Raw genomic sequence first — 13,205 nt, 5'->3', positions numbered from 1 at the left:
GATAGTCGTGACAAAGATAGTTTAATATGTAGATATACAAAGAATGTACTTATTATTGACAGGAAAGAAAAATGATTACTTTAATGGTGACCGCCATTAACAATCCACTAGATCAATGATCACAAAGCAATTCATTACCATCATAACCATAGCCATCATATTGTTTTGTTGTTGCATTGTATTTTATGAAAAACCTTGTCATAAAATTTATAGAAATTATTATATAGAGACATCAGGTCATGTATGATAAAATTAAAATAATTTTGGCAAGTGTACAAGTATAACTCAGTAACACTAACATTTCAGATTCCTTAAGCATTATGTAGTGCAAAAATTGCTGAATGACATGCAATATGATTAGCTGTGCTTGTTGATGACCATGAAATGCTATGTGACTACTTTAGAAGCAACGATAATAAACCTCAAAGAACTGCAATGGCAGTAAAAATAACAAAAAGGGGGAAGTCCTTCAGTACCTTGGTGTGTGTTAGCTGCTGGTGTTAGTGGCTTGGGTTTAGTAGCAGTGGTTAGTAGTAGTCCTTATTAGGGAACGGAAGGCGGGGCTACCTCCTGCGTTACCTAGAGTCTGTGAGTCCAGGTCGTCATCGATGTACTCCTCACCCTGGATGATTTGCTGGGTGTCCTCACTGTGATTGACAGGGCTGATCATCTCCTGCTCCTTTACACTGTGCATCTGGGCGTAGTTGTGGGTGCATGGAAGCTTCCTGAAAAACAATGGGGGATATGCATCCTCAGGCCTAAGCCAAGGACTGTGGGATTTGTTGTTTTTGTAAGACGGGGCTGTATAGTCTTCCATTGCGTTCTTTAAGTGACTTTTTGTGGATATTTGTGTTAGGGACACAAGGAGGTGCTGCTGGTGGGTTACTGATGTGACAAGAAGCATGCACAATGTGAATTTTCATTCAACTGTTTAGGGTTGGGTGGTATGACTTCAAACATCATGAGGTGTTTGCAACCATCAAGGAATATGATATTTTTATTAAAATAGCTGGTGGTAGCTAAAGATACTGGACAGATGGATACATTTTAGTTCATGCACATCATTACAAAATTTCAATATTGTAGCAATCTAACTTAAGGGATGTTTCAATTTGCGTCACTTACTTTGGTATGGAACCTGAACATTTGATGGATTTCCACACTATCCACAATGGATTTTAAATAGTCAGGTTACAATTAAAATTCAGATTTTCAGCTTTAATTGAGGACGTTTAACAGAAGTATTACATTTATTGTGTAGGAGTTAAAGCCATATTTAGACACAGTCCTTCCGTTTTAGAGGCTTAGAAAATCCAGGGTGATTTCACCAGATGCTGTGTGGAGTATCTCTTGAGATACTCCACTTAGACTTTAGCTGCCTTCAGTTACTGCTTGTAAGTGGGTCTCTCTGCATTCAGTTATGTATTCAGTAACTGAAAACACATTCAATTGGGATGAGTTCAGATGACTGAAACGGGCACCTTTTCTTCACCTTGAAAACTTTTCGTGAATTTTTGTAGTATGCTTTGGGTCATTTGTACAGTGAAGCACTGTCTGTTTTGAAGAAAGTAGCCCGGTACACTTCAGAATTCACTCTACTAGTTGTACTACTATCGGCAGTCATATCATCAATAAACACTCGGTTCCACTGGCAGCCATACATGACCATGGAGTAACACTGCCTCCATCACAGTTGAGAGATAATGTCGTATGAACTTTACAGGCTCCTTTAGATATTTTTTGGCAAAGTCAAAATGGCTTCACCATTAGTGTGTAACTAGTGGTTTGCACCTTATTGTAAACCTGCTGTATTTCATTCAAGTGTAAAATTTTGTAGACTCTAACAATGATATATGCCTAACGAAGAAGGCATGAAGAGGGTTCTTAACCAAGGAAAGAATTCTGTGACTGCCTTCCATAGCCACAATAGTGCTTCTGAGCTGGCCGTTGGATTCTTTCTTTTTCTTCGTTTTTAAGAAATGCACTGCCAAAACTATAGTCTAAGGTTTTAACTCACAGCCACTTCCATGGACATCTCTTTAGAGCCCATTTTGAGAGTTACAGTCAACAGACATGCAAATTCAACACTCGGACTTTATCAGGATTTTTCTGCTTAATTTATCATGGAATAATGAAAGAATAGCCCTCACCTAGCTTGTGAAGCTGAAAGTCTGCATTTCAATTACATCTTAATTGTTTCATTTACAATCCACTGCAGTGGTGCACAGAGGCAATATTACAAATATTATGTTACTGTACAAAACTACTGACTTTAGAGCTAACCTCATGAGTTTTTCTTTCAATGTTTGATTTCCATTCTTTGTCAGGTTTTTTTGTGCCTACGTCGTTAAGGTGACAACACTGTAAAATACATGACTCACCTTTTGAACTTATAGAGGATAAAGGCGCCAGTAGCAATAAGACCAATGAGGAAAATGACAGCTAGAGTCCAAACACCGGCACTTCCAGCTGCTCCATGGTAGCCTGGATTGATGAGCACACAGTAAAGAATGCATCACATTTCTACAATCAAAGGTCAAAAAGGGCATCAGGTGAAAACACAGCAGAGCACAACACCAACAGACCCGGATGCAGGAAAAAGAAAGGCCCAGGAGTCAAACCAAAGACTAAGCTGGTTATGCTAAATGCAATTATAGAGAAAGCAGGTATATTATTTATCAACGCACCATTCTCTGCCTCTGTAGCTGTTGAGTCTTTAGTAATATAACCTAGTTCTTGGAAATAAACCAATAGGATGCAATTATCATTTAAAATACTGTATACATTTACAAACTTCACTTAATATGTACTGAAGTGCAAAATACATGTACCAAAATATACCTGCATTTGGGTCAGCTAGCATCACGAGCACCTGTAGGCCTCCTCGTATCACAAAGCTGACGTTGTTGTCGTTGAAGACCTGAATGATGGCTGGAATACGCTAAAGATGAGATTAAGTGTATTAAATGTAACTGACGTTACTTATAAAAAACAAACTTGCTAGTCTGTGGTCTCCACAGAGTAAAACATGCCACCACCCGTGTTGAGGCATTGGATATGTTTATTATCAGTGATTACATACCTTATCTACAAACAAGCTTCTCTTGGCTGGTTTGGTGTCCAGTGGGAGAACATACAGGTTGGCAGTGGTGGGGAGACCTGGTTTGACCACAGTAACTAGGGAATTCTGAGGTACACCTGTAATCTGGGGCCACAAGTTGAAAATGCCAGTCATGTCTTAAATCTACACTAATCCAATAACTGTATAATTCATATCCTACAGTGTTTAGTGTTAATCAGCAAAGGTTAGCATGCTAACTATGATTATATTATTATTATGTGATTATAACAGACAGACAAGTATTACATTATCTAACAGTAATACTTTTATGTTTTGTATTTTTATAGGAGTACCAGACATTCGACTGGACTGTGCGCTATGAAAAGACAAGAAGTTTTGCGTGACACTACCATCCATTCTCTTTAAAGACCTACCTTAGCCAGTATTTTGGTGACCACCTGGCCAATGTCATCTCTCCACTCTGGGATATTTGGATTGAATCTGTCTAGGTTTCTGCTGAAGCTCAGAGGGATGACTTGGAAGTTATCTGCAGGAGCAGTCAACAAGCATCATGGCTATGATTCAAATTGATCAACTAAAACATAAAATATTATTTTAGCAAATAAATAAAATTAAAAAGAAACTGCAAATACCTACACATTACGCTGTTTGGACTGATGTGTAACACCTTGGTGGGAACATATGTGGTAAAGAAATCAGTCTGCCTATCCATATGTGTATTTTTTTTGCATGAACTAATAGAAGTAGTGTAGCTTGTTGAGAAGCAGCATTTCAAACATGTATACAACTGTGTACAAAAATCACAAAATAATTTGAGCAACATAATGAAACCAAAGCGAAAAGCTAGTTAAAATGTACTTGAGTTCAGACAGTAAAAAAATCAAACTAAAATAAACTCAATATCTTCAAATATTAAAGCTTGCTTATAAATAAAACAAGCACATCTCTTTGTCAAATGAATTCTAACTTGCTAACATTGATACACAAGCAATAAAATCATGAGATCATACAATATTTTCCAAAGATGGAAAAATGTCAATTCAATTTTATTTGTACAGCGCCAAATCTCAACAACAGTCACCTCAAGGCGCTTTATATTGTAAGGCAGACCCTACAATAACAGGCAGCAAATTTGTCCCTGTTTGTCTCAGTGACTCATAGACCAGGAATAGCTTTTAAGGTTTGACTTTACTATCCTAACTCTGATTGAAAAATGTAAGAATGTTGAAAGCTCACTCTCAACAGTAGAAGCCAAGATGTGGTTGAAAGCTATGAGAAAAAGCCTACAGTAGGACAAAGATCTAAATTCAATTTTTTTCAGATTTTTCTTAACTACCTTATCCAAAAGAAAGAATGAACATGTGCATTAAATTTAAGCTAACAGCATTGTTTATGTTAGCAAGAATGAATGACCTCTCTGCACTGAATCATACTTGTTATTACAGTTTTTCTCGATTGCTTAAACACTATCTTTTGAACTCAAATTTCAAAACCATAATGCTATTTTTCAAAAAGCACACCCATTTCCCTGAACTATAAACACAGGGGAATTTAGTGCAGGGGAATACCCTGCTTTAATACATGAGTCAGATTTGGTGAACTGTTACTGGAAAACTGTACACACAAATCCCTTTGATTTTCAGTGCTTACACCATGTGGTCATTTTGAAAGCACTAGCATTCAATGATGTTGACTTAAGTCAGCACAGCTTGAGCTCAATTAGTGGAAACACTAAGAGTCAAAATGTATCACACACCAATCAGAAACTTTGAGGGCCAAAGTCAGCTCATCCAGGTTTGAAAGGTCGAGGAGGCAGAGGAGAAGGAGGTCTACGACAACAGCGACAAGGAAGGGGAAGAGCTAGGGCAAGGAGACAAGCGGTCTTGGATGAATTTCGAGCCACTTTAGTTGACTGTGTCCTTGTTTATGGTATGACTATGAGGGAGGCTGGGCAACGAGTACAGCCAATTTTGAGTCGCTTCACTGTTGCCTCCATCATCAGAACCTTCAGGGAGGAAAACAGGTAGGTGTAAGACTGTTCTGTACAGTAACTTCAGTAACTTTTGAGTTACTGAACTCAAGTTTTTTGAGTTTCAGTACGTTTCCATTTTTGTCCTGAAAAAGGATATTTGACAGTTACAGTAAATGAGTGCTTCTATTTTTTTGTAGGACACAGAGGGGACCACCTGGTGGAGGCCGGTTAAATTGTCAGAGGAGCAAGAGAGGGAGCTTGTAAACAAGGAAGATGCCACTAATGTAGTCCCCCTGCGAGGAGGAGATTGATTGAGGATGATCATAATTTTCGAGGGATAAATGCCATCAGCCTCTCCTTATTGAACACATCCTCCGAAAGAACCAATTCCAGATGAAACTGGTATACATTGGTTCTTTTGAATGATAGTCTGAAAGAGTGAAAAACCAACAAGTGAGTTCTGATATTGTATGAAGTATTGTGTTACATCACAGCATGATAGTTTATGCTGCCATTTGTGCACTCTTAAACTGTGGTTCAGGGTAACTCTATTGTGTTAGTCAAGTTTTAACCTGACCAAAAGGAGGAGCATTGGTTGTGTCTTTTGTCTTCATCATGTGAAAAGGTTTTTGAGGGGAAGAACCACAAGCAACATGACTTGCCAGTTCTGGAAATATTGTTTTTAATTTATGGCACCAATGTGTAAGACTATGTTGTAGTGTGTGTGTTTGAGGCCTTGTGTGTTATGCCTGTGGGCAAAATTTGGTTTTTCAGCAAGTGAATGGTTTTGAGTGTAGAGCTTAATTTTGACCTGAAAATACGATGTTTGGGAAATTGGGTGAGACGTTATGGATTTGTGGTTACTGTTTTGAGAATACGAGGCATAGTTTCGAGAAATGAAACTACTCCAGAAATAGTGTAATCTCTGGCTCTCTTCCACAACATGTCTTTGATCCTGTCCTCCTTCTCTCTCCCCAACCAATCGTGGCAGATAACCGCCCCACCCTGAGCTTGGTCATATGGGGTTGGGTTTTTCTCTGTATGTATTATTGTAGGGTCACCCTGACAATAGTGCCTTGAAATAACTGTTGTTGTGATTTGCCGCTGTATAAATAAAATGGAATTGAAGAATTGAATTAAAATGAATATTGTAATTCTATTCTGGCCAACAGACAAATGTAACTTTCTCAGAACCTTTGATATAATAACTTCTTTCTCTTCACCTCTTAGCACATACAAACATACGTTACCGTAAACTCGGACAGTTCTTGTGTCCTGCACCATGGATCGGCTGTTTGTGGCCTGTACCGTGACTGAGACTTTGCCTGTTCCTGGGAAACGAGTCAAAAGGTTGTTCTGCAGAGTCAGGATGGGCTGCAGGAAAAATTCACAGTATTAGTGATAAAAACATCTGGAACACCCGGAAAAACAAAAAAAATGGAGGTCTGGAGGTCAGAAATATTCAGAACATTTTTGGGTTTATTTAATAAACCTATGCAATATGAAACCTGCTGTGCATAATAAATTTTGAGACTATTTTAATTCATTGCTATAGTAACTGGGCCACAAATTTGCTCATAGCTTAAATTAAAATTGGTATTGCAATTGTTCCAAGTGAGGAACCCTAACAAGAAACCCCCCATATTGTACTCTGGGTCCAGCAACCAATAGCAAGAAGGCAGTGCACAATGTAACTAGTTAATACTTAGCAGCTACACAAATTTTGGTCTCTTTATCACTGTAAAAAGTAACTGAAAAGTTTATACATATCAGAACATAATAAAAATCATCTGTTCTTTACCAGGTCTTAAAACTAAATAAATACTTCAGGTAAAGTACAAAACATTTCCTATAATGCTGTGTCATTGTTTATTGAACAAAACCTTATCCAAAATGCACAATCAGAGTGTCAAATTTAAGTACACCCTTACTAGTTCCTTGGGAATTAAAAAGATAAGTAGCCACGGGGGGCTGCTAATTAAATGCATGTCCTTAATTTAATTCGGGAAACCAACCACGGCCACAAAATCAGAATGTTTTGGCAGTTTTCTGGTCTGGAGGAAGAAGTGGAATAAATTCAAGACATTCTTCCTAGTAGTAGAGATCTTGGGAAATTCACCCCAAGGTTACAGTGCAATGCTCAGAGAAAATGCAAAAACCACCAAAACAACCAACCAAGCAAAAAAAACAATCCAAGAACTACATGTCAGACTCTACAGGCCTCAGCTACCATGTTAAATTCAAGATTTAGAAAAAGACTGAACAAGTACAGTGTGTCTGGAAGGGTTCCCAGGAGAAAGCCTCTTTCTAGAAAGCAGCACTCATTATCTTTGCAAAATTTTATCTGAACAAACTACAACACTTCAGCAACTGTGTTTTTTGGACATATGTGACTAAAGTGGATATGTTTGGCCATAATGCATAATACATAAAAATCAAACATTTCAGCACAAACACCTCATACCAATTGTCAAACCCAGTTGACAATTAGGTGATTCTTTGGGCTCATTATATAGTAACTTGGCTAAGGCACCATATAGTCTGCTGCTGCTATTATTTATTATTGTTTGCTGGGTTTTTTGTTGTTGCTACGGTATTTAAACGTAGAATGGGAGACAGAGCCTTCAGCTTGCAGGTCCCTCTTCTATGGAACCAGCTCTCAGTTTAGATCTTAATATCAGTCTTAGAGATTTCTTTTTTTGTGATGAAGTTTTAGTTTAGTTTCCTGCATCAGGCCTAAAGTGCTGGGGAGTGCTTCTCATGACACACTGTTTCTTCCTCTTAATCACCACTTTTCACGTTTCTGTTTGTACACCACTCTGTATTCAATCCTTAGTTACTTAGCTGAACTAATGCAATTTTAATGGAATTCCACTGATTTTACAGTTAGAAATGAATTTATAAATGAATGACAATTGAAGTTTTTCCTTTACCTGCATGCTGTCTCCTATCCACCAGTAAAAGACAGTCAGGTTGGCCTCACTGGGAAGGACAGTAGCAGTGAGATTGACTTCATGGTTTCTCCCAGCAATGGGAACCACTTCTAGGTGTACTTCCTGTAGAGGGGCTACAAGAAATGAAATTCTATTTAAATAATAAGAAAAGGTCAGACTCTACAGGCCTCAGCTACCATGTTAAATATTAAAGTTTGTGTCAGTAGAAATAGAACATTTCTAACTGACAAATAAGAAGTGAAAAATGAAGTGAGATTCAGAACGGTCTCCAGCATATTTGGCAAAGCTAGACAGATCTGAGAGGAGCGAACCAACTGGCAAAAGATGATTTCGTCACGTTTTTTCCCTGCTAGGTATTAATAGAAATTCAGGACAAATGAGTATGGATGTTTGTGACAGGCAGTGTGAGCTTCAGTGATGAGACATCAGCAAAAACTCCACCTCCAAGAAAGAAAATACATTTTAGAGGCTGTCTAATTAAAAGACAAGGAAGTTCACCAGGAAACCCAACCTGTGACCTGGATGTACATGGTAGCCTCATCGTGTCCAGCCATATTCTCAGCCTTCACTTTGACCTTGTAAATGCCTGGATTTTCATAACGGTGCTGGATGGGTTCATCAGTCACAGTCAGGTTCTGGTAAATTGCCCGTACCCCATCACCAAGATCCACCTGATACTTGGTGCTGCTGGTGTCACCCTGTTAAAGAAAGATAGTGTTCAACATACTGAAACTGAATAAATGAGGAAAAAGCAAAAAGAAAACAACTTTTGTCCTACCTGCTCCTGGTGGACAGTGAATGTGATGTCATCCCCAGGTGCCACAGCCAGCATCTGCCCTTTTATGCCAACTCGTAATCCTTTAGGGGCGAGCAGGGGGCAGTTGTGCTTTTTAGAGCTCTGCTGCTTGTTTGGCTCCCCTTCACATGAGTTAGATATCATCTTCCTGTAGCTGAAACACAGCAGAGGACAGAGTGTGAAGTCAGGCGTGCACTCTTACTGTAAGCAAGATTAGAGAGTGAATAACAATGCTGGTAGGTGTGAACTTGAGACAGACCTGGTGCTGGACATGTAGGTCTGTCCTAGGTGGCAGTCTTCAGGTGGTGAATCTGGATCATACCAGAAGTCAGCAATGCAGCGGTCAGTTTCCATGTGTGATCGCTCGAATCCATAATCACTACAAAGACATTTCAACATCATAAAAATTAATAACTGTTCACTAAGCAAGAAAGTTATGCTGGTCTGAGCAAATACTTGAAAAAGTAAAGGCCTCAAAGATAACACAGCATGAAGTACAGGGTGGGCCATTTATTTGGATACACCGTAATAACATGGGAATGGTTGGTGATACTAAAGTCCTGTTTGTGGCACATTAGTATATGTGAGGGGGCAAACTCCTCAAGATGGGTGGTGACCATGGTGGCCATTTAGACGTCGGCCATCTTGGATACAACTTTTGTTTTTTCAATAGGAAGAGGGCCATGTGACGCATCAAACCATTGACTGTAGAAAACATGGACAACGCGACAGCTCCCCAAAAATGAAGCCAAAACGTCTCTATCGCCCCCTGGTGTCTGGCTGCAGTATAGGTCATAAACCCCGCCTCCTCCATGTTAGCGGATGGGACTGGGGTCAGACTAAAATAAATTAATTCTCCTTAGATAATTTTTTTCCAAAGATTCTTTCTTTTGTTTTCAATAGTTCTCATCACGCTGATTGATGTTCAAGGGGTCTCCTTTCCCATAAGTTTGATTCTAATTCCTACCGCGGTGATGTTAAATTGGGGTGAAACGTCATCATAAGAGCTTTGACTGACAGCTGCAGTCACGGAGAAACTTGCGTATCTCTGTTCGCAAATAGCAGATTGAGCGTAGGCTCTGACAGGATGCCCAGCGTTTACGCTACGAAAACACGACCGAGTGTTTTAACCTGACAGCCTGAGGTGTTCTTCAGTAAACTGGACTACCCGACAGAAGGACCCGAGGCCCCGCTGCACTTTTTCGGTAAGTTAAACGTGTTTGTAAGCTAATCCGTAAGCTCCTGAGACCTAGCTAGCTAAAATGAGCACTCGGCTGTCAGGGTTCGTTTAGCTGTGCAGGTGAATGAATTTACTAAAGAAATCAAGAGAAACGCTCCGGCCTGCTCAGTCACTAACAGTGTTGGGGAGTAACGGAATACATGCACCGCCGTTACGTATTTAAAATACAAAATATGAGTAACTGTATTCCGTTACATTTACCGTTTAAAAAGGTGGTATTTAGAATACAGTTACTTTGTTGAAATAAATGGATTACACGGCGGTACTTCCCTGTTTCATATTGTCGCAGGTCAGGACTGTTTGGGTTTTATTTGACAGCTACGGTCTGTAGTTCCAGGCGGCAGCGTTACGGTTGCCATGGTTACAGGGTGACGCTGTCTCTCTCTCTGTGTTTCCTAGGTGAGAGAGGCCTTTTTGTTGTTGTTGTGCTAAGCTAATAGACAGAATGCTACAGGCATAGCTCTAAAGAATGTAGCATCATAGGCAGTGTAGTCCGTGCTGCAGGGAGAATGGACTGCCATACCCGTTATGTGTCTGTGAGCGAGGGAGGGAGAAAAAGGAAAAGTACCAGTTGTCATCGAGCAAAAACGGGAGCTGGAAGCATGTAAATATAATAATAACTACTGCAGCCAAGAAGAGTGCCTGACGAGCCCAGTTGTAAGTAAGCTATTAAGACTCGACTGTACACCGTGTTCGTGTTTTCCTCCGAAACAATAAGTTCCGTTGGAGCAGCCTTTCAACGCCTCTCTCCGTCTCTCGCAAGCAAACTTGACCCCAGACAACAAAGTAAAGCTATTTTTCGGCTACGAGCCCAACACGGAACCGACATATTCGTCAGAGGTCCCTTTATTACGGTTCGGAGCCGCGGACCTTCAGTAACAGTAATAAATCACAGCAATAGTACATTCACGTAGTTGTAAACAGCATGATAATATATTAAGTAATCCAAAGTATTCAGAATACTGAGTAACGTAACGGAATACGTTACACAATACATTTTGGGACATGTATTCTGTAATGGAATACATTTTAAAAGTAACCTTCCCAACACTGGTCACTAATTACTGTTACTGTACTTTTATTACAAGTATTATACTGTAAAAGCAACAGGCTACACCCTGCTTCAGCTCCTGTGCAGAGCTTAATATTAAATATGTGCAAACAACAGCATGTTTTCAGTCTCTTGCCACATCTGTAAAGACCGTAACAATTTTTTAAAAAGCTTGTACTTCAGTAACTCCTCATTAATCAGGAACTATGGATTAAAGTACTGTAGTGTACTGTAATACTGAAAAAAAATGTAAGAGAAGAACTTCAGATCCTGAGTGTGTGAGGACAGAAGAATCAGCTTTGTTTCAATATTGAGGGATAAAATTTATATCTGAGTTTGTGATTATTCTGTTGTCTTTGTGATTACAGGAGCTGCCCTCAGATTCAGACCTCAGCACCATCGAGTGACAGCAGACAGATCATCCAACATGTTCACATGTTAACTGCAAAATGAACTGATGGAAACAGTACAAAGGTTAAAGTACCACACGTGCTGTAGTGAAAGCTGCAGCTGTTTTATTGATAAAGTTAAAGACAAAAAACAAAAGGATTAATCACTCATGTAACTGTGTCACTATATATCAGCATTAACAGGACCTCAGTTTGTATCTCAGACCTCCACAGCTTCCGTTTTAAACACTTGATGTACTCAGCTGCATGAAGAGCATATGAGATTTTGTCTAACACAATTAAATAAAACCTGATGAAGGTCAAAGGTCGTCACTTGTATGTTGAACTACAAACTTGTCATCTGGAATTTATTCACAGTTTTTTTTTTACACATAGTGTGTTATTTACCATAAAGTGATTCAGAGTTATTCATACCAGAGTAACCAGAGAGGATCACATATTTTTAAATATATAACTTTCTACAGGACTGAATATAATATCTTTATGTAAAAGTCCGGAGCCTCTGGGGAGTATCAGAGTATTTATTACATTACACAAACCAAAGGTCTCATCACAGTGTTGATGAAATGCTGGGTTTATCCATCTTGTGGGGCGGGTCTATGGAGGAGTGCTGAAGATTTCCCTGTGAGGGAGCTGCTGGTGAAGATCATGAGTCCTACTTGATCAATGCCATGAGCTTCAGTCTTCCTGGTGTTTCTTAAATGATGCCTCTTACAGCGGGTCAACAGAACTTATGGCACAGGACAGCTGTGATGAAAGAAAGGGAAGAAGTTTCTCCAAACCTCTGGACCCAGGAAACCCAGCTTGGTCCTGATGGTCTCCCTCACTAGTTTCTCTCCAGGGTGAATGTAGCTGTTGATATAATATGGACTATTATTCAATTAAAAGAACAAATTAAACTGCACTATTGAAACGTTCTGCTGATGTTTTTAAAGTCTCCATGTTACCAGGCTGTAGAGATTTAAACAGTTTTAGATCCATACACTCACAGTCTTATGTTAAAATCTCAAAGGACAGCATTATATTTTTGATATTAACAGTAACTCTGGGCCTCTGTAGAGTGTGCAGCTGATCTCATCGCTGTCTAAAAATGGATAAAAAAAAAACATAAGTGTTGAAGACTATTAAGAGTAGCAGGTGTGTAGCATCGCTAACTAGCTAGCAACAAGCCTCCAACACAGTGCGTATGCTAATGGCTAATCTAACTAACGAATTAACAACAGAGTGATTTTAGAACTATAAGATGATAAGCTGTGTGTCTTTTTTATAACAGTGAAATGGTTGTATTTACCTTAATTAAACGAGTCGTCAGTCGCGGTAAACCAGCAAAAAAAACTTGAGTCGCCGGGCTAGGTAAAAAGTGTAGAGGGGCGTGTTTGCAGTCACGTCCAGCGGGTGTGTGGGCGGGAGCGTTACACAGTCGCTCCACCTCAAGTCACTACTGCGCAGACTCTGGCTCCAAATTTGCAAGATGGCAGCCTCCACAAGCGGGGTATTTTGGCTTCATTTTTGCACAATGGTAGGAGGCGGGGTCGCGTCGTCCATGTTTTCTACAGTCAATGCATCAAACTTATTGGTAATGTCACAAGAAAAACAATGGTGTGCTTGGTTTCAACGTAACTTTATTCTTTCATGAGTTATTTACAAGTTTCTCTTTGTTCACAGCCATTGACATGTCGAAGAGTTAACACGTGATGAGC

The 13,205-nt window shown here is 39.5% G+C and overlaps 1 protein-coding gene across 6 annotated transcripts in view; it reads right to left on the bottom strand.

The window, feature by feature from the left end:
• The window catches only part of sorcs2 (sortilin-related VPS10 domain containing receptor 2), a 393,875-nt gene that overhangs the window by 16,063 nt on the left and 364,607 nt on the right, over positions 1-13,205 (bottom strand). For 2 of the 6 annotated variants that reach the window (XM_085154789.1, XM_085154795.1), the window contains 11 exons: positions 9,064-9,183; positions 8,787-8,958; positions 8,520-8,706; positions 7,988-8,121; positions 6,305-6,428; positions 3,496-3,608; positions 3,083-3,205; positions 2,842-2,941; positions 2,688-2,735; positions 2,382-2,484; positions 477-770 (listed from right to left, as the gene is read on the bottom strand). In XM_085154789.1, coding sequence (XP_085010915.1) covers positions 515-770; positions 2,382-2,484; positions 2,688-2,735; positions 2,842-2,941; positions 3,083-3,205; positions 3,496-3,608; positions 6,305-6,428; positions 7,988-8,121; positions 8,520-8,706; positions 8,787-8,958; positions 9,064-9,183 — 1,480 coding nt within the window. In that variant the 3' untranslated portion in view covers positions 477-514. The remainder of the gene's footprint in view (positions 1-476; positions 771-2,381; positions 2,485-2,687; positions 2,736-2,841; positions 2,942-3,082; positions 3,206-3,495; positions 3,609-6,304; positions 6,429-7,987; positions 8,122-8,519; positions 8,707-8,786; positions 8,959-9,063; positions 9,184-13,205) is intronic. The other 4 variants (XM_085154790.1, XM_085154791.1, XM_085154793.1 and 1 more) reach the window with 4 other exon arrangements.

This window comes from Neolamprologus multifasciatus, chromosome 3, assembly GCF_963576455.1.
Source record: "Neolamprologus multifasciatus chromosome 3, fNeoMul1.2, whole genome shotgun sequence".
Taxonomy (NCBI): Eukaryota; Metazoa; Chordata; class Actinopteri; order Cichliformes; family Cichlidae; genus Neolamprologus; species Neolamprologus multifasciatus.
The sequence above is the reverse complement of the archived record's forward strand: the minus strand, read 5'-3'. Positions and strand labels throughout refer to the sequence as shown.